Source organism: Pipistrellus kuhlii, unplaced genomic scaffold (assembly GCF_014108245.1).
Source record: "Pipistrellus kuhlii isolate mPipKuh1 unplaced genomic scaffold, mPipKuh1.p scaffold_m20_p_43, whole genome shotgun sequence".
Lineage (NCBI taxonomy): Eukaryota > Metazoa > Chordata > Mammalia > Chiroptera > Vespertilionidae > Pipistrellus > Pipistrellus kuhlii.
This window is the reverse complement of record NW_023425544.1, coordinates 3,197,035-3,216,848: the sequence shown is the minus strand read 5'-3', so window position 1 is coordinate 3,216,848 and position 19,814 is coordinate 3,197,035. Positions and strand designations below refer to the sequence as shown.

Sequence of the window (19,814 nt, the reverse complement as noted above, 5' to 3'; positions counted from 1 at the left end):
CACACACCACATACACACGTGCGCGCGCACACACACACACACACACACACACGTAGAATAAAAGTCTATCAACAATGCCCATATAAGAGGAAGATGGCAGCATAGGTAAATGCCTGTACTCGCCACCTCCCACAACCACATCAAAATTACAATTAAAATTACAGAAAAACCATCATCCAGAACCACTAGAAAGCTGGCTGCATGGAAGTCCCAAACTCGAGAAAGCACACTGAGGCTGGTAGGAGGTGCAGAGGTGTGAAACGGGCTGGTCCAGCACCCACATGTGCTTCTTTTTTAATCGGGAGGGAGATCATCTCTGCAGAGGCCACCCGGAGGAGCAAGGGATCCCAGCCCCACACCAGACCCCCAGCCCAGGGTTCCAGGGAAAAGAAGTCTGTATGGGCAGTAGGAACTATGGGCTAACGCAGATTGGGGTTCACTGACACAGAGGCTGCTGGAGACCCAGCTGTTCCTCTTAAAAGGCCAGTGCATGAATTAAACTTACAAGGTCCCACTTCCTCTGAGCTTCAGCACCAGGGCGAGGCTCTGGGGAACACAGACACATACGGGGAGGAACTGGATTGTCTGGCATCAGGGCAGGAACCAGAGGCGGCTTTCTCTCAGACTGAGGTGCTCACAGGGATCATTGCTCCTAGGCTGGGAGCTCCCTGGTGGCAGAGCTGACTGGCAGCCATTTGTTTTCTCCTCCCTGGTGATTCCCTAAGACCCTGCCTCCAATTTACAACCCCACCCAAGCTGTGTGCAGCCACTTTTGCGTATGAATGGCCTGTCCTTGCTCAGGCTAAAATCTCAAACAAGCTGCAGCTGGGTCAGGGAGCCCCAAACCTATCAATAAAAGGCCCAAGACCCAGCACCAGCACCAGCCTGCCTTGCTTCACAGCTGGGCCTCACCCAGGCACTTACAAACCTGATACAAAGAGGAGGAATCCACAGATCTCTCTGTAGCTCCCGCTGGGTGACCCCAGGCAGTGGCTGACTTTGCACCTCCCTGGAGATCCAAGAGCCAGTGTACCCAGTGGTCAGTGTCAGACCATACTGGATTACAACGCTTCATATCCATAAGTGACGAACTCAGGGGGAAGACTCAGGGAGCATCTGAGACCCACTGAAGCAAGTCCTGCTCCATAAGGGTGTCTCCTGCACAGCAGCTCTCCACTGTAGTTGCAGCTGCTCCTTATAGCCAAGTGGCCTGGAGGTCAATTCCTCCCAGAGACACCAATAGCAATCAAGTCTCAACTACAATAAGACTGTGCTCAGAGCCCGCAAATGTGTGCACCTAGAGCTCCCAGCTCAGGTAACTGGGGCAGCTGAGCCACTGAGCCCTATAGGACACCTTCTACACAAGCCACTCTATCAACTCAAGGAGACACAGCAGCTCTGCCCAGTACATAAAAACAAACACAGGGAAGCTGCCAAATGTGGAGAGAAAGAAACATGTCACAAATGAAAGAAATGGGAGAAAGAAAAATCTGAATATAGAGTTCAAAACCATGGTTATAAGGTTACTCAAGAATTTTCTAGAAACCTAAAAAAAAAAAAAAAAAAAAGAAGAAAAGGAAAAGGAAAAAGAACAGGTATTGTAGAAATTAAGCATATACTAATTAAAATAAAGAATAATATACAGGGATTGAACAGTAGAGTACAGGATTCTGAGACTCAAATCAACAAGTTGAAATATGAGGAAGCAAAATACACCCCACCAAAAAAGCAAAAAGAATCCAAAAATATGAAGATACTGGGACAACTTCAAGCATACCAACATTTGCATTATGGGGGTGCTAGAAGAAGAAGAGAGAGCAAAATATTGAAAACATATTTGAAGAAATAATGATAGAAAACTTCTTCTCCTTGGTGAAAGAAATAGACTTACAAGTCCAGGAAGCACAGAGAGTCCCAAACAAGAGGATCCCAAAGAATCTCATACCAAGACACATCATAATTAAGATGCCAAAGACAAAGAGAGAATCTTAAAAGCAGCAAGAGAAAGACAGTTAGTTACCTACAAGGGAATGCCCATATAACCGTCAGCTGATTTTTCAACACAAACTATGCAGACCAGAAGGGAATGGCAAGAAACATTCAAAGTGATGAATAGCAATTACCTAAAGATTACTCTACCCAGCAAAGCTATCATTTAGGATTGAAGGTCAGACAAAGAGCTTCCCAGACAAGAAAAAGCTAAAGGAGTTCATCATCTCCAAACCAGTATTATATAAAATGTTGAAGAGTATTCTTGAAGACAAAGAAGAAGGAGGAAGAGGAGGAGAAGAAGAAATATGAACAACAAAATCGCAACAAATTAAATCTATTAACAATTAAATCTAAAAGTCAAAATAAATGAATAAGAAATCTAATGAATAGAATAAATTGGTGAATAAAATAGAATTAGAGGCATGGAAATGAAACAGACTGACAGCCGAAACTGGTTTGGCTCAGTGGTAGAGCGTCGGTCTGCAGACTGAAAGGTCTGGGGTTCAATTGGTTGCGGGCACATCCCCGGTTGGGGGTGTGCAAGAGGCAGCTGGTTGATGTTTTTCTCTCATCGACATTTCTAGCTCTATCTCTCTCCCTTCCTCTCTGTAAAAAATCAATAAAATATATTAAAAAAAAAAAAAGAAAAGAAAAGAAAAGAAAAGAAAAGAAAAGAAAGAAAAGAAACAGACTGACAATTCTCCAAGGGAAGGGGGTGGCAGGCAGGAAGAGATTACACAAATATCATATACATGTAAGCATTACCTATAGACATAGACAATAGGGTGGCAAAGGGCTGGGAAGGGGGCAGGAACCAGGTGGAGAGCGACAATGGGGGGGTGGGAGGAGGAAAGAGGACATCTGCAATAATTTCAACAATAAAGTTTAAAGTAAAATAAAAATGTCCAAAATTTTGAAAAGAAACTAAACAGAATTTTTACAAATGAAATTTACCATCAATGGTATAAACATCTCACCAGATGGATTAAATAGATTAGATACAGCTGAAGAGATAAATTATGAACTGGAAAATAATTCCTCTGAAGGAATTACCCAGAATGCAGCACAGAGATCAAAGGAGATGTAAAATTTGAAGATTTGGTTAAAAGATGGAAGGGAAAATGAGGTCTACTATGCAACTGAGACCCACAAGGAAAGAAGAGGGACAGCTAATGTGAGATCATATTTGAAGAGATAATGGCTGAGAGCCTTTCAGAACTTTTTAGAATCCGCACCTAGACACCATGTAACAAACTTTCAGAAGACCAAAGAGAAAAAGATCTTTCACACAACCAGAGAAAAGAAACAAACTGATTACAAAAGAAACTGCCTTTAAACGAACAGCAGACTTATTAATAGCCACCATAGAAATTCATAAAAAATGGGAAAAATATCAATGAAGTGGAAGGAAGGATACCACATAATGAAATGAAAAATAAAGACACAGTAGAGGGAATTAACTAGGACAAACTGGTTCTTTGAAAGATTACTAAAATAGATTTTAAAAAAAAACCTAGCAAATATTTAAAAGATACAGGCTTAAAAATAAAATTAAGAATCATAAAGGCAATAGTATTACAGATAGAGCAGAGATTAAAAGGATTAAAAAGAATGTATTATACAACTTTATATTAATAAATTTTAAAGCAGACAAAAGGCACAAATTCCTTGAAACATAATTTATCAAAACTGACTCAAGAAGAAATAAAATCCTCAGTAGTTGCATAGTCACTAAACATAATTGACTAGATAAGTAAAATATTTCTACTTAGAAAACATCAAGTCCAGATGATTTCAAACATTTAAAAGAACAGATATTATAATTTCATACACACTCTTCCAGAGTATGGAAAATAGGGAACACTTTGAGAAATCAGTATAGTTTTATACCCAGACAACCTCACCCATATGCCTAGATAAAAATTAGTAGAAAAATGAATCCAATAAAATATTAAAAAATCATGACCAAATGGGTTTATACCAGCAATTTTCAACCAGTGAGCCATGGCAGGCACACCGGTGTACCATAAGAATGTTTAAAACACGCAATATCTGACTAAATATAGTCAGGAGCACTGACCTCTTTTCCCTTAGATTGTCAAATAAAAAATGACAACAGCCTACATAACAATAGTCATCCAGTATGAATGAATAGAAATTCTACCTTTTTGCCAGATTGTCAGAAAATAAATATACCATATTTTTTGGTGTGCTGAAGAATTTTAGTAATTAATTTATGTGTACCATGAGATGAAAAAGGTTGCAAATCGCTGGTTTATACCATGGATGTAAGGGATGGTTTAATAACATATGTTATATGTTAATATAATCAATATGTTATAGTACATGACTATAATAATTATATATTATATTACATACTATGTATCACCTATTACATGTTATATAACATTATTTATATATAAAAATGAAAATATATGCAGTAACAGTAACAGGTTAAGGGAGAAAGATTAGATGCTGAAAAAGCATTTAATCAAAATCAACATCCTTTCATGATTAAAATTCTTACTAGGGATATTAGGGAATTTTCTTAACTAGCAAAACGTAGTAAAATCAGCCAGGACTGGTTTGGCTCAGTGGATAGAGCGTCAGCCTGGGAACTGAAAGGTCCCGGGTTCGATTCCGGTCAAGGGCATGTATCTTGGTTGCGGGCACATCCCCAGTAGGGGGTGTGCAAGAGGCAGCTGATCGATGACTCTCTCTCATCGATGTTTCTAACTCTCTATCCCTCTCTCTTCCTCTCTGTGAAAAATCAATAAAATATATTTTTTTAAAAACCAAACAAAACAAAAACAAAAAAACATAGTAAAATCATAGTGGTAAAATTAAAAAGCATCCTTCTTAACAAAACATGACAAGGACCCTAATTAATATCCTCCTAATCAATATTTTAATGAAAGTCCCAGCCAAGGTGTTTAATACAAAAGAACAAGGAAAAGAAGAAAACCAAGGAAGGGAAGATAGAAGAAAGAAAAGAAGGCAAGTTATAATGTTCAGAAAAGACATAACATTTCCAGATGATATGATTACCTACATTTAAAATCCTAAATAATGTACTGAGATGCTATTAAAATTAGTAAGATTTTAGCAAGGGGGCTTGTTATAAGATAATACTCAATACTTTCTTCTTTATACTTGCTTGTAAAACAAACAACTCAGAAAAAGAACATTTAGTAGGATAGTGATAGAAAGAAATCTGAAATTTATTATTTTTAATATGTATATTTATTGATTTACATATTGATTATTAATATATATATATTTAGAGAGGAAGCGAGAGGGAGAGAGATAGAAACATCAATGATGAGAATCACTGATCGGCTGCCTCCTGCACGCCCCCTACTGGTGATCGAGCCCGCAACCCAGGCTTATGTCCTGACCGGGAATTGAACCATGACCTCCTGGTTCATAGGTTGATGCTCAACCACTGAGCCACGCTGGGTGGGCTGAAATTTATTTTTATTTTTTAGCTAATCCTTACTCAAAGATATTTTTCCATTGATTTTTAGGGAGAGTGGAAGAGAGAGGGAAAGACAGAGAGAAACATCGATGTGAGAGAAACACGTTGATTGGTTGCCTCCTGCAGGAGCCCTGACCAGGCCTGGGCTGGGGAGAAGCCTGCAGCCAAGGTGCGTGCCTTTGACCGACTGGAATTGAACCTGGGACCCTTTGGTCTGCAGGCTGGCACTCCATCTAGTGAGCCAAACCAGCTAGGGCAGGAATCTGAAATTTAAATGTGAAAGTCAAAACTTTAAAAAATTTACGAAGAAAACATAAAAGGGTAGGGAAGGAGTCTGAAAGGAAGACCAAAGAAACAGCAAACCCTAAAGCAGATGGACACTCACTGCAGCCTTGCTCATTCTAGTGAAAAACCGGAAAAGCCCAACGTCTGCTCTAGGAGAATTAATAAATAGATGGAGGGTTATAGAGCAATAAATGATGGCTACATGAAACAAGGTGGCCGAATGTGGGCAAAAATAAAACATGAACAAAAAAAACCAACTAGCAGAGGACTATGCAGTTTTGTATCATTGCATAAAGCTCCATAACAACCCAAAGGAATGACACATAATGCTAGGGGGTCAGGAATGAGCCCAAACGCAGAGGGGAGGAAATCACAGCAGTTTGACTTACCGTTGTTCCTGCTGGGCGGCAGGAGAGTCCTCTGGCCTGGGAGCGCCCGGCGTGAGGACTCATCGCGGAGCGGTCCCCAGCTTCCCCACGATTTGGAAAGGGGTCCCGGGGGTCGCAGCTCCTGCATCTAGTCTCCCCCTGGGCGGCCCCCACTTCTTCCTGCCGCCTCTCCTCCCCAGCCTGATCGTCATCAACGTTCTAGGCTCCAAACCTACAAAATTCCTCCCGAACTCCTGGGGTGGGGAATGGAGCTTTCATCTTGAAAATGAGCCCACTCTCCTCCCCTCCCTTCCCCATCTTCCCATCCGTGCGACTGACTGTGACCTTAGCGTGTGGCTGACCACGCTGAGCTCTTCAGACCCCCTGTCAGCACAAGGCCCTCATGCGAGAGGCATGGATGTGCTAGGGCGGGGCCAGCCCCCGAGAGGGAGGGTGGCTCTCTGGCCCTGCGTCTCCCTTCCTCCCCGCGACTCTTGTCCCGGCAGGCCTGAGCCCAGGAGCAGGCCAGGGCCGGGGTAGCAGCTGAGGACGGGCCCTGCCGCTCAGCCCTCTGAGTCCTCTCCTGGGGAGAGATCTCCTCCTCCATCCCTCGGCTTGAGGCCTGGTCTGGTGAAGCCGAGGGATGGGCGGAATCCCCCCAAAAACTGGGGCTTTCCTCCCTCCGCCCTGTCGACGTGGGGAGCCTGCTCTCAGGATCTCCCTCGCTTAGCTCCGTGACCTTGAACAAGCTCCCCTGGCCTCGGAGCCTCAGTGTATTCACCTGTGAAATGGGGAGGAGGCTGCTTTGCGTAGGAATGAAATGAGGTGGTGCCCGCAGGCCCTGGCCTGTGATGAGAATTCAGCACACACACCACAGCTGTCAGCGTGGTCCTGGTCATGGTCATTGTGGTTCTTATTAAGTGTCCGGGCAGGGCGTTTCATAAGCAGAAAGAGCAATCGCCCTAAGTTTAAGGTGACCAGACGTCCCACTTTTGGCGGGACAGTCCCAATGTTTAACAATTTGTCCCGCGGCATTTTAAAAAAGCCCCAATTTGCCGAAACCGGTTTGGCTCAGTGGATAGAGTCATGACCTGCGGACTGAAAGGTCCCGGGTTCGAGTCCAGGCAAGGGCATGTATCTTGGTTGGGGGCACATCCCCAGTAGGGGGTGTTCAGGAGGCGGCTGGTTGGTATTTCTCTCTCATTGATGTTTCTAACTATCCCTCTCCTTTCCTTTCTGTAAAAAAAAATCAATAAAAAATATTTTAAAAAATAATTTAAAAAGTCCCAATTTTTTTTTCTTTCCGATTTTTAACAATTTGTCCCGTGTCCCTCGGCGTTTTTAAAAAAGTCCCGATTTTTTTTTAAAGCGCCGAGGGACACGGGACAAATTGTTAGAAATCGGGACTGTCCCGCCAAAAGCGGGACTTCAGGTCACCTTACCAAAGTTGCCTTCCCCCAGGCTCTGCAGAGCGTGACTCCCATATTCTGCCCTCGTCACCGTCGCTCGGCCTGTGGGCATTTTTGTGATAGACATAACCTGATGATGGGCCTATCAGTCACTCAGCACCAGCGATTCCCTTTTTCAACCGAACTCCAGTACCCCACTGCCTGGGCCCGGGGCACAGCCGCCCCGTTCCAGCTGCGGGGGTCAGCAGGGGTGTGTGGGACCAGGGGGGACCCCACCCCAGGCCTCAGATGGCAGGCACTGCCGGGCAGGGGCGCTGTGTGGTGCTCATTGTGTGTTTTACGGCCGCCATCATTATTTTCATTTGTCCTCAGGAATCTCTGACAATATCCAGTTGGATGGAATCTGCAGGGGGAAAAGAAAAAATGCCCCGAACACAATGTCTCCTTTTAACTACCAGCTCAGAGGCTGTGCCTGGAGGTAGAGTTTCACAAACCACATTGCCGTAAACAAAGGGGCCAATGTTGCAAGCCGGGCGGGAGGGATGCGGGGGTCGTTATTGTGCTCTGCGGAGAATCATCCTGGCTCCCTTTTTCTTTTTTTTTAGTACTGAACTTTATGCCAGAAACGTGGAAATATTATCTCGTTCACCCAATAACCCTGTCAGATGGTGTGGGTTTTCGTCAGGGCTCTGGTGGCAGGTGACAGAGACTCAGGCTAGCGCAAGCAATAAAATACCCTATTCGTCATCTGTTGGCTAGCCTTTTAATGCCTCCATAAACCGAAGGCTTGGGGCTGCCTCTTCCCGCCTCTTTCTTCTTACCTCTTTCTGTGGGCAAGGGCTGCGGCCTCTAGGGCTCCCCCCTGTGGTGAGGAATATAGCGGCCAGCATCCCTGTAACTTGGGATCCAAAGTTTTTGAACGCCTGGGTTGTACCACTCCCAGGGAGTGACGTGCTCTGGCCAGGAGGCCTGGGCCAGTGGGCTCGGGTCAGGTGCCTGGCAGGGACAGGCTCCCCCTGCCCCTGCCCCTGCCCCTGCCCCTGCCTCCTCTGGCATGGCCCCTGAGGGTCTGCCAAAGATCCCGGGGTCTGAAAGGCTGGTGCCACAGGGACCGTAGCTTCTGGAATCTTTCTTGGCTGAAGGGAGAGGGAGAGGCCCACGGATGCCCTGGCTGAGGGCTCTCAGGCGCCTTTGGGTAAGGTGACCAGACGTCCCGCTTTTGGCGGGACATTTAACAGTCCTGATTTAAAAAGTCCCGACTTTTTAAAACGCGGAGGGACGCGGGACAAATTGTTAAAAATTGGGACTGTCTCGCCAAAGTGGGACGTCTGGTCACCTTACCTTTGGGTCAGTGAGCTGGCAGAGGCTGAGCCTCCTGAGTGGGCAGAAGGGGGGGGCACCTGGGGGTAATGTTAACCCCATTGTGTGAGTGCCTGGGCCGATGAACCTGTGCCTGGCTCTTACTCAGGTGGTCCTCATGGTAGGCCTGTGCTTGCCCTTGTTTATAAAGACACAGAAACTTGTCCAAGGTCACGGCTGGTGAGTGGCAGAGTTAGGACTGAGCTTGACAACACTCACTACCTTCCCCAAAGCCGGGTGTGCTGGGGAACCCCCAAACTCCAGATTAGTTGCCTCTGTTGAGAGGTCCCCATGACTGCCATGATCAGAATGAAACACTTGCCAAAACCGGTTTGGCTCAGTGGATAGAGTGTCAGCTTGCAGACTGAAAGGTCCTGGGTTCGATTCCGGTCAAGGGCATGTACCTTGGTTGCGGGCACATCCCCAATAGGGGGTGTGCAAGAGGCAGCTGATTGATGATTTTCTCTCATTGATGTTTCTAATTCTCTATCCCTCTCTATTCCTCTCTGTAAGAAAAAAAATCAATAAAATATATATTAAAAAAATATCCAGTTGGATGGAATCTGCAGGGGCTCCCTGCTGTGACCTGCATGCCCGTTCTGGAAGCATCCTCGGGGGCCAGCACGCTCAGAGGGTGGATGGGGATCTTGCTCGGTGAGGGAGCCCCCTCGTGGGCCTGGGCAGGTCCTGAGCCTGCTGTCTTTCCTTGAGGAGGGTTGGAGAAGGGCTGGGCAGGGCTGGGGTGGGGTGGTACTGTGTTTCTCTCCTCACCCTGTGGTCCTCCAGGGAGGGTGAGTCCCCGGGAGCCAGGGCTCCGAGGATAAGCAGCCTCCCCCAGCTTTTAGCTCCCCTCAGCCTCAGTTTCCATATCCACAAAATGGGGAAGGTCTCCTGGGTCAGTGTGAGAAGTCAGTGGGATGAGCCACACCGGCCGGGAGTGGCTGAAACAAGAGCTCAAGAAGAGGCGGCTAGTGTTTCTCCCGCCCCCTCCACCTCCTCCTCCGGGGTGTCTGCTGCCGCCCAGCTCTGCCATTCCCCAGCCGTGTGGCCGCGGGTTACCTAAGATCTCGGAGCCTACTGTCCTGTCCTTCTGTAAAACGAGATGCTCACTCCTCCTCCTCAGGGTTATTGTCCCCACAAAGTGCCCACAAGGTACCTGGCACACAGAAGCCTCCCAGGAGCTTCTGGCCGTCATCCGAAGGCTCCCCGTTCCATCCATCAGCTCCGGGCCCAGCCTCCACAAGGCGTTCACCTGCCTGACTCCCGATCGCCACCTCGTGGTCTGACATGGGGAACTGCAGGTGCAGTGAGGAAATTCCAAGTAGCTTCTGGTGTGTCCTGGGGATTTGGTAGCCACGTACTCCGAGCTTTGATAAGGGAGGTGAGGAGTGGATGTGGGGTGCTGCCCTGGAGAGGCGCCTGGGTGCTCTGCCGCAGGGCAGACGGGAGATGCAGACCGGGCCGCCTGCCCCAGGCACATCCTCGCAGGTTCTGTGCTAAGAACTTCCTGTACCCACTCCTTTCCGATTTGGACCAGAGTTTCCAAGGGAAGAAATAGATGCTCCTGGGACATCGGGGCCCCAAGAAATGGAAAATGCACACTCTCGTTATCTAAGGAGTGGGCAGGGGAGTTTTTTAAATTATTACTATTCTAAAATCTTAGTGTGTTGACTTTATTCCCAGCTAAGCAGAGGGTGACTGACCCCTGGCGTGCACCGGGATGTCGCCCCGGCCATCTCTGGCTTTGGGATTCTCAGTGCAACCTGGGTGTGCCCCGCCGCCCTGGTCCCCTGCAGGTCTCACCTGTGAGCATTTGTTCTGGCTGTTCCTTCCTCCAGGAAGCTCTCCTTGATTTCCCAGGCCCAGCTGAGGAACCCTGCCATCCACCCACTCTGAGTCCTGTATGCCTCTCTTGTCACTTATTCTTATGCATCTGCCACGAAGGGGACGAAGATCAGGAGGAGGAGCATTTGGGGCTGGGTAGAGGCGGGTGTGTGTGTGTTGGCAGGTTCGGGCTGTCTCCATTTTCCAGTCAAGCCCTGGTGCTTGCTCTGAAGTCAGAGCCATAACAGAGTCCCCCTGTCTGTCTGTCTGTCATTGCCCAGAGTCCCGGTCTGCCTGGCACAGGGTCTGGGACACTCGGAGGCCTAAGGAGGCATCTGAGGCAGCGCAGCACTGGCTACAGGATGGGGGGGGGGGGGTGTCTTCATCCATCAAGCGGACGTTGCAATTGTCCCCGCCCCACGGGCTGCGAGGAGAAAGTGGAACAAGATGTGTGAGGCTCAGCTCCGCAGTCTCCTTGCTTCCAGAGGCATGAGCGACCCCAGCAGCCTCCTAGCCTCGCCTCTCCGCCCGTCCAACTGTCCAGCAGGCCGGCCACGGACACAGGCCGCTGCATCCCTGAGCCCAGGGCAGCGTGTGACTGGCAGGGGCCTGAGTTTGGCTGGTGTTTGTCCTGCTTGAGGCAGCCACGCCCTCCGTCTCCTGAGACTCAGCCCCCATTTCCTCCCCTTCCCACGACTTCACTTTCCAGGTCGGGGGGAGAGGGTGGGCTGGAGGCAGAGAGCGAAGGATTAGCACGGCCCCTCCCTCCTAATCCCCCCACCACCACATTTTTTAGTGACAGGATTTTGAGCGGTTGCTATAGGCATGAGCGTGGCAGCCCGATGCTGAGGGCCTTGCAGGGGTTGGGAGGTGGGAGAGGTGGGGGCGTGGGGGAGGCTCGGAGGCCACTCTCACAAGCCTGGGCCTGGGGCTTGGCCATGAGGGAGACCTAGGTTAGTCTTGCCTCTGTGCTGTGCAGTCTTGGGCCGGGTGACTTCACTTCTCTGGGCCTCAGTGAAGCCACTGTGAAGGTAGGAGAGAATTTCCGGGTCCCAGGCCTGACCTTGGAGGACAAGATGGCCAGAGTGGGGTTTAGGGGGGCAGGGGTGGTGGCGAGGCCCTGGCTTTGCAGCCAAACCTGACTTTGAACTCCGGTTCTACTGCCCTTGTTGGCTTTGTCCTGTAGACCCAGTTGCCGCCTCTTTCTGAGCCTCGGGTTTCCCTCCTGAAACTTGACACTCAATGCCTGCCTCTCAGTCAGGGTGTTGTGGGGTGCACGGGAGGAAACATCTAGATTCCCAGAAGCCGCCATGTGGCTGTGAATCACCCAGAGGCTGCAGGAAAGGGTGCAGGACAGTGTGCGCCTCCAGGGGGCGCTGGTGCCCACGGGCAGAGGAAGGGAAGCTGGAGAGGAGCATTAGGGGGCAGGGGCAGGGGCAGGGAGAGAACCTGAGGACATCAGGTCTGTGGACATGAGGCCCAGAAGCCTCCAGGATGCACAGACTGACAGATGTCCAGTGATAGACCCATGTGTGGACATACAGACACCTCCACATGCAGATCTAGCCTGGCGGATAGACCCAGCTGCATACAATGCACTGATACCTACAGACACCCAGCTCCATGCACAGTATACCTGGGCTGACTGACCCACAGAGCTATTTACACACACACGGACACACACACACACACACACACGGACACACACACACACAGGGACACACGGACACACACACACACACACACGGACACACACACACACAGGGACACACGGACACACACACACACACCAGGCGCCTGGGGACTTTAAGGGTCACCCTTTGAGAGGCTCTGCATCTGCACCCATCCCCCTCCCCTGCCACATCCCCCCGGACCCAGCTCCAAGTCCTCAGGATACTCAGGGCCTGGCCTCCGAGTCTCCACTGTCCTGTGTCGGTTCCCTTGGGCAAGCTCACCCACCTGGGTGCTCAGCCTCTGGTCCCTTCGGGGCCCAGCCCTGCTCCAGGACATGTCCACTTGGATGCCCCCAGAGGCCCCCAGCTCCGCACACCCCAGACCAGATGGTTCCAGGAACCCCATCTCCATAATCCAGGTGCCTAGAAGTTGCTTTGACTTCCCTGGCTCACCCACATCTTGGGAATCTGCCCCCACCTCTCTCCCCACTGTTACTGCCCTCTCAAAGCTGTTGCCACCTCTCACCCAGGTGAGAAAGGCGACTCAATGGACCTTCCTGCCCCCATCCAGTCCACCTGCCCTCATGGGATGGTCTAGCCGTGCCTCCAGCCTCATTACTTCTCCTCCCAAAACTTAGCTGCTCTTGGGGTTTAGGAAATTCACTAGAGTTCGCCTGCCTGTGAGGTTTGGTAGAAGCCTGAGCATTCCCAGGCGTTTCTCCTTTTCATCCAGTCCTGCCATGCTGGGTAACTTTGGGTTTCAGCTTGACATGTAGCTTCTTCCAGGAAGCCCTCTATGACGTTCCACCCCTCCAGATGAAGTTAGGAACCCTGCAGCAAGGCCTTACTGTACCGCAGCTGAGCTCCTATTACACTGCTGTCTGGAGTCTGGGACCAGCAATCCCTGGTGTTTAGCCTGACAGCTGGCACTTGAGGGGCTCTTCGTATGGGTTGGATGAATGAATGAGTGTTGAAGAGTGAGATGGATGTGTTTTAGGACGGAAATGCTTTAAGGCTGGGATAGGACAGGGATGGAGGGGTGAGGATTGTAAGAGAATGGGTTGGGCAAGACTAGGGACCCAAGCCCTCCTCCCGGGCCTGCTGTCCCTGGCGGCCGTCAAGAAATGTGCTCTCTTCTCAGCCCAGCCCCTCGCCCCAAGGAGAGTCACCACAGGCGTGTACAGGTTGGTTTATTTACAAATATACTGACGTCTCATCTTTGTTGTTGTCGTTTCCATTTTCTGCTTTCGTGGGAGGAGCGGAAGGTGAGAGTGGAGGGCGGGGCGGGGGTGGTGATGTGGCAAACGCTAATAAATAATTTAACAATGACAAGTTATTAAATAAAACGTGTCTGGGGATGGTGGGTGGGCGGTGAGAGTCTGTACAAGGAAAACAGAGGAATGGCCAGTGGCCCGGGGGCCACACCCAGCTAGGCCGGGCTCCTGGGGGAACCCCAGTGGGGTGGGGGGGCCCCAGCAAAGAGGCTCCTTGGAAACGGCCCCTCCCAAGGGCCAACGGCTGGGGGGTTGGTCCTCCTGCACCCCAGCTCCCCCCAGGCTGTGCGCGCCGGGAGTGTGGGCCCGGGAGCCTCCGTGTGCGTTCGGGTGTGAGTGTGCGTGTCCATGTGCGTGCATGTGAGCGTGGGCCCCAGAGCTGTGGGTCCTCCCAGACAGGAGGCGAGACCCACACCCCGGGCGGTGCCCAGAGCTCAGGGGGGCCAGGCAGGGCTCGGCCAGCTCCCCCTCCTGCAAGGTTCCCTGCGGGTGCCAGCTCCAGGTGAGCAGACAAGACAGGCGAGTCCCTAACAGAGAAGAGGCTGCCCCAACCCCATGCCAGGGGCCTGGCCCTGCTGGTCTGGAGCTCCCCCCCCCGCCTCCTCCTCCTCCAGGAAGCCTTCCGAGATGCCTAGCCCACGTGCACTGACCCCTTCTCTTACAGGCTCTGTCGGACCCTGGTCTGACCCTGAGAGCCACTGGGTCCCTCTGTCCGTGGAGAAGGCAGACGAGGCTCTGGCTGGTGGCAGGAGCCCACCTTCTTGTCCCTCCTCTGCTCTCACTCACTCCGTCACCTGGGATAGATTCCTCCTTCCCTCTGAGCCTCAACCTCCCCAGCAGTGTCCTGCCTGCCCGCCACTCACTCTCTGCCTCTTCCTGCAGAGACCAGACTCTTCTCTTTTCCCTCGGGCTTCCCCCTTCTCTCTCCCCCCCACAGTGATGATGGTCCCTTCCCCTGGACTACTCACTGCCCCCCATGACAGGCTGCAGTTCCACCCACGAAGTGGGAGGAGCCGGCTCCCCTGGGCCTGGCCGGGTCCCAGCGAGCCTGCCGGCTGTGTGTGCTTCTGCTGGGTGACCCAGGCACCCGCCTCCCTTCTTTGGGCCTCAGGTTCCTCACCTGAGAAATGGGTCCTCCACAAGGTCTGGGACAGAGTGTGTGTGTCTCTTCAGGACATACCTTGTCCTATCCCAGCCATAGAGTCTATCTCAAGGGTGGGCCCTACATCTTGCTCATGTCCGTCCCCGCCTCTGACCCCGGGCTGGGCAGAGTGGGCATCTGGGTCTGAGCCTGGAGGAGGCGCTGGGCTCAGCTCTGGCTCTGACACGGACCGGTGGTCAGGGGGCTGGGGGTCCCCTCCCCTCTCCCCACCCAGACTTTCCAGCTGCAAAGAAGGGGGAGAGGGGTGGGCAGGGTGGCTCATTCCTGAGGTTCCTTCCAACTTAGAGCCTGGGAGGGAAGGGCAGGTGATCGGGGGCTGGGGCCTCCACGCCTGGCCCTGCCCAAGCGCCCCTGCCATGGTCTGACTGTGCGGATGCCCCTGCCATGGTCTGACTGTGCGGATGCCCCTGCCATGGTCTGACTGTGCGGGTGCCCCTGCCATGGTCTGACTGTGCGGGTGCCCCTGCCATGGTCTGACTGTGCGGATGCCCCTGCCATGGTCTGACTGTGCGGGTGCCCCTGCCATGGTCTGACTGTGCGGGTGCCCCTGCCATGGTCTGACTGTGCGGGTGCCCCTGCCATGGTCTGACTGTGCGGATGCCCCTGCCATGGTCTGACTGTGCGGGTGCCCCTGCCATGGTCTGACTGTGCGGATGCCCCTGCCATGGTCTGACTGTGCGGGTGGCCCTGCCATGGTCTGACTGTGCGGGTGCCCCTGCCATGGTCTGACTGTGCGGGTGCCCCTGCCATGGTCTGACTGTGTGGACGCAAAAGGAGAAAGGGAGGCAGGTCTCCAGAAACCGGCACGGCTGTGGGGACCAGAGAGAGCAGAGGAAGGCCGAGTGAGGCCGAGGCTGTGGCTGCGGATGGACTGAGCCGCCAGCTGAGGGCCCCGGGGAAGGCCTTTGGAGCACGAGCCCAGAAGGGCCAGGCTGGCTGCTTAGCCCAGGGAGGGCGGATGCTGCGCCTGGTCCCCCCAGCCAGCTGCCCCGGAGAGAGCAGGGTGAGGTCTGCGCATGGGAGCCAGGAGGGGTGGGAGACGCGCCCAGGCCTCTCCGGAGAGCCGAGGCTCCCCTGCAGACAGAGGAGCAGACCGCAGAGCGGCTTGGGGAACTCTGAGGATCCCGTGAGGGCCGGGCAGAGGAGCCCAAAGACAGTCAACCATCGCCCCATCCGCTCAGAGGCTGGACAAGCAGGCCTCTGGGGGCAGCCTAGGGCTTTGAGCCAGAACTCAGGGCAGGGCCATGAGCACCTGGCTGAGGACACAGCGCCTTCCAGGGGTCACTGAGAGCAGGGACCAGCATCCTGACCTAACGTCCCTTTGGCAGGTTAGAGTAGAGTGAGCGGAGGGTGGGGGTTGACGTAGTGTATTTGGCAGCTCGAAAACAGGGCTGGAAGTGCAGGGGGAATGCATCTCCCAGGAAGGGCTGGTTAGTGGGCCAACGCCCAACAGGGAGAGGTCCTGAGGGTCCAGATGCCCCCTCCCCCCCACTCAACACACACACAGAAGAGAGATGTGACTTAGCTGTCCTGTGTGTCACGGTCACTGGGTTTTCTTACAGGACAGTGTTTCCAAGGTTACATGGCCTAAACCATTAACTGGACCTCAGGTCACATTAACAAAGGTAGGGCACCTAACGCTGGGGAGGTGACGGGCCTGCTCACTCTGGCTGGTGGAGGTTGGTGGGAAGACTGGGTTCTATGCCTGCCACGCCTTTAGGAGGAACGCTGGGGCCCAGTGGTGGGTCAGTTTGAAGAGGAAGAGCAGAGGAAACCGGGGCTGGAAAAGGTCAGCAGGAGAGGGCAGCTGGCACGGAGCCTGGGCTCCGTGTCCCAGGAGCAGATGGCGTGCCACGTGGGCGACGTGTGAGGTCCTTCCCGCCGGGAGGTTCTGCCACGTGGCCCAACTCTGCCCGGTTCTGAGCTCCGTCTCTGCCCTTGGGGCTGGCCGGCGGCTGCCCTGTCTGCCCAGCCTCCTTCTGGGGTACCTCCGAGTGCACCTGCTTCAAGCTCACCCCATCCTCTCCCTCCCTGCTTCCTCTCCCGGCACTGCAGAGGAGCGGTGCCCTCCCGGTCTGGCCTCTTTTTCCTTCCCACAGGGCTGCTCCGCCTCCTTCAGTGTCTCTACGTCTCTGTGCGTGTCTGCCTGCGTGCCTTTCGTGTGTGCAGCTGCACGTGTGTCTCTGACCCTCAGGTCCGCCTGGCTCCGTCTTCCCTCCCCGGCGACTCCCCCCAGGGCAAAGCCAGGTGGGCCTGGCACCTGGCTGGCTCTGCCCCGCCTCTGCCCCGCTCTGGCTGGGAGGGGTGAGCCTCGCCCGGGGACTGCCTGCCCACAGAGGCGGCCGAGGGGGTGGGCGCCAGCACAGGGCACAGGCCTGGCCCACCTCTTCCCGGGCCTGCACGGGGCCCTGCCTCGGCCCAAGCAGGGGCCCCGGCGGTTGGCTGGACACAGAGAGGATGTTTAAAAAAATAGAGAGAATTTAAGCTTCCCAAAAAAGGCGGGGACGGAGGAGGCGATGGAGGCCGAGGTGGGGCGGGGAGGCGAGGGGCTGTCCGAGAGCTCTGGGTCCCCGGGGGCGGCGTGGTCTCTGCGGGCAGGACGCAGCCCTGCGCAGAGGGCTGTGCTCCACGGCCCGTCCGGCCGTGCCCCGCGGGCATGTCGGCCAGGCCCGGCTGGCAAGGGGAGGGCACCATATGGCTGTCGGCAGAGTCTGTGCGGGCGGCGGGGCCGGGAGGGCGGGGCTGGCCGCCGGGACCCTCGCCCAAGTGTCCATGCAGCCGGCTGGCTCTCAGGAGGCGAAGTAGGAACTCTGCATGGAGTAGAGCCGGTCGATGGGGTTCCCCACCCGGGCCTGCAGGGAGCCCACGTCGGAGGAGCCGAGGAAGCAGTCGCTGAGGCTGGTTAAGGAGGTATCGCTGTCGATGTCGTGGAAGATGGAGTCGTTGCCTGGGGGTCAGAGGGGCGTCAGGAGGGGGGCGAGGGCTGAGGCTCCCGGGGGCCCTGTTGGCCTAGGGGCTGTGGCTGGAGGCGAGGGGGCGGCAGGATGACCTGCTGACAGCTCCTGAGCGGAGGGGCCGGGCCGTGGGAAGGGTCCCAGGAGGAGGCGCGGGGGCTATGGGCCCCGGGGTGGGGTGGCTGCCCGGCCTCAGGCCCGCGGGCAGGGGGCTGGGGCGGGGCTGGCGGGAGGGGGCGGGCGGCTTACCATAGGGGTTCATGTGGTCACCTGGCATTTGGGGTGGCGTGAGGCCCTGCTGGAAGGGGTCACTGCTGCCGTAGGGGCTCTGCTCCATGGCCACGATCTGCTGCTGGGGCGGGGCCAGGGGCGTGTAGGAGGCCATCATGCCCTCCATGCGGCTCGACAGGACCTCTGCGGGCAGAGCGGCCGTCCGTCACCGCCAGGCCCCGCCCCCCCAGAGGCCCCGCAGGCCTCCCACATCCCCCCACCACCACAGCGTCCCTCGGCCTTCTCCCGGCCTCCCAGGGACACCCACACCCTGTAGCTGGGCCCTCAGGACACAGCCCCGTTCTCCGAGCCCCCGCCCCTGCCCCGGACACACCCCAGCTCCCCCTCCAGAACCAGGTTCTCAGAAGCCAGGGGCGCCCCTGCCCCCTCCTCCGGAGGCCCTGCCCTCCGGGAGCTCCCGCCTCTGGGGAGGAGTCCATGTGTGGGGGCAGGAGTATCGGAGTGGGGCTTGAACCCAGGCCACGGGGCCCCAGGAAAGGCTTCCTGGACGGAGGGGCCCCCACCCCCGTGTGACTTAAAGAACCAACAAGGGTTTAACAGGCTCTAGAGGGGGCTGCTGGGACTCCAAGGGCACACCCCCTGAGCTGCCTGGGAGACGAGGCAGTGGCTGTGGCCTCCGGAACCCACCATCCGGGAGAGGGGCAGAGGGAGCAGAGGGGAAGACCTGGGCCCCGCGGCCATGGCCTTGAAGCCCTGGGTCAGCCTGGGAAACGGGCCCCCAAAGTTCTGAGCGACGGGCCTGGGGTCTGCCTGTAGCCCTTGCCTCACCCCAGAGCAGGCAGCTCGGGGCCCCCACCCCCTTCAGTGCCCCAGAGAGGCCCCGTGCCTCCCTTCAAGGCCCTGAGGCTCCCTGTCCCCCTGAGGCTGAGGCCTGGGAGGCCAGCCCTGGCCTTTTGGCAAAGCCCTGTGTTGGAGGGGCTGGCTCCTGCTCTTTAGCCCCTGCCCCACACCCGGCCTTTCTCTGAGACCCCGCAGTGGCCGAGGGGCCCGTGGAGGCCGAGGCCCGCTCTGCCCCTCACTGGCTGCGGGAGCCACAGGCCCAGCCTCCTCGGTAACAGGACACGGCAAGGCCCTTCCTCAGGGGACCGTGAGGCTGAGCCGGAGCGCGTCACGGATGAGCTCAGGGCCCGGCGCAAGGGACAGGAGCAGAGGACGCAGTTTTCACATCCGAAAGTCGCCACACCTACGGCGCCCACCCCCTCCCCCCACCTCTCCCCGGTCCTGTGGCCGCTGCCACCTCCGGCTTCACGGGGCTCCGCTGGTCCCCAGGAGGCAGTTCCCTGAGCTGGCGGCCTTGGGGGGTCCCGGGGAGTCTTGGTGTGAGTGAGGGCGCCAGGCCCCCTGGTCCCGCCCGGCCCCGGCCCCGCTCACCTTGGCCCAGCCGCTGGGAGTTCTGCTGCTCCTGCTGCTGCTGGTGCCGCCGTGCCAGCTTCTTCATCTGGGGAGACACAGTGCGTGCCAGTCCCCGCCCTCCCCCGCCTCCCCATTAGCTCCCCCCACACCAGGCCCTCTGCCTCCTGCCCCAGCCCCCCTCCACTCTGCCCGGCGGGGCGGGGCCCGCGGCCTCTCACCTTTGCTCTTTGGTTCTGAAACCAGACCTGGACCACGCGCACGCTGAGGCCTGTCTCTGCTGCCAGCGTCTCTCGGACCTGCCGGAGGGGGGGGGGCAGGTCAGCCCGGGAGGTGGTGGGCGGGGGTGGGGGGGTGGATGGGGGAGGTGGGCGGGGAGGGGGGGGTGGATGGAT

General features: G+C 54.8%; 1 protein-coding gene across 3 annotated transcripts in view; it reads right to left on the bottom strand.

Moving 5' to 3' along the window:
* Window positions 1–5,600: 5,600 nt before the first annotated feature.
* The window catches only part of LMX1B (LIM homeobox transcription factor 1 beta), a 90,430-nt gene continuing 76,216 nt past the window's right edge, over window positions 5,601–19,814 (bottom strand). Inside the window, exons 5-9 of one of the 3 annotated variants that reach the window (XR_006739876.1) lie at window positions 19,641–19,718; window positions 19,441–19,507; window positions 18,028–18,192; window positions 16,922–17,771; window positions 5,601–5,611 (exon numbers count right to left, since the gene is read on the bottom strand). Coding sequence is in view for 2 of the 3 variants with exons in the window: in XM_036412062.2 (XP_036267955.1) it covers window positions 17,614–17,771; window positions 18,028–18,192; window positions 19,441–19,507; window positions 19,641–19,718 (468 nt within the window). In the remaining variant the exon portion in view is untranslated. Of the gene's footprint in view, window positions 5,612–15,567; window positions 17,772–18,027; window positions 18,193–19,440; window positions 19,508–19,640; window positions 19,719–19,814 lie in introns of those variants that run through there. The other 2 variants (XM_036412062.2, XM_036412063.2) reach the window with 2 other exon arrangements.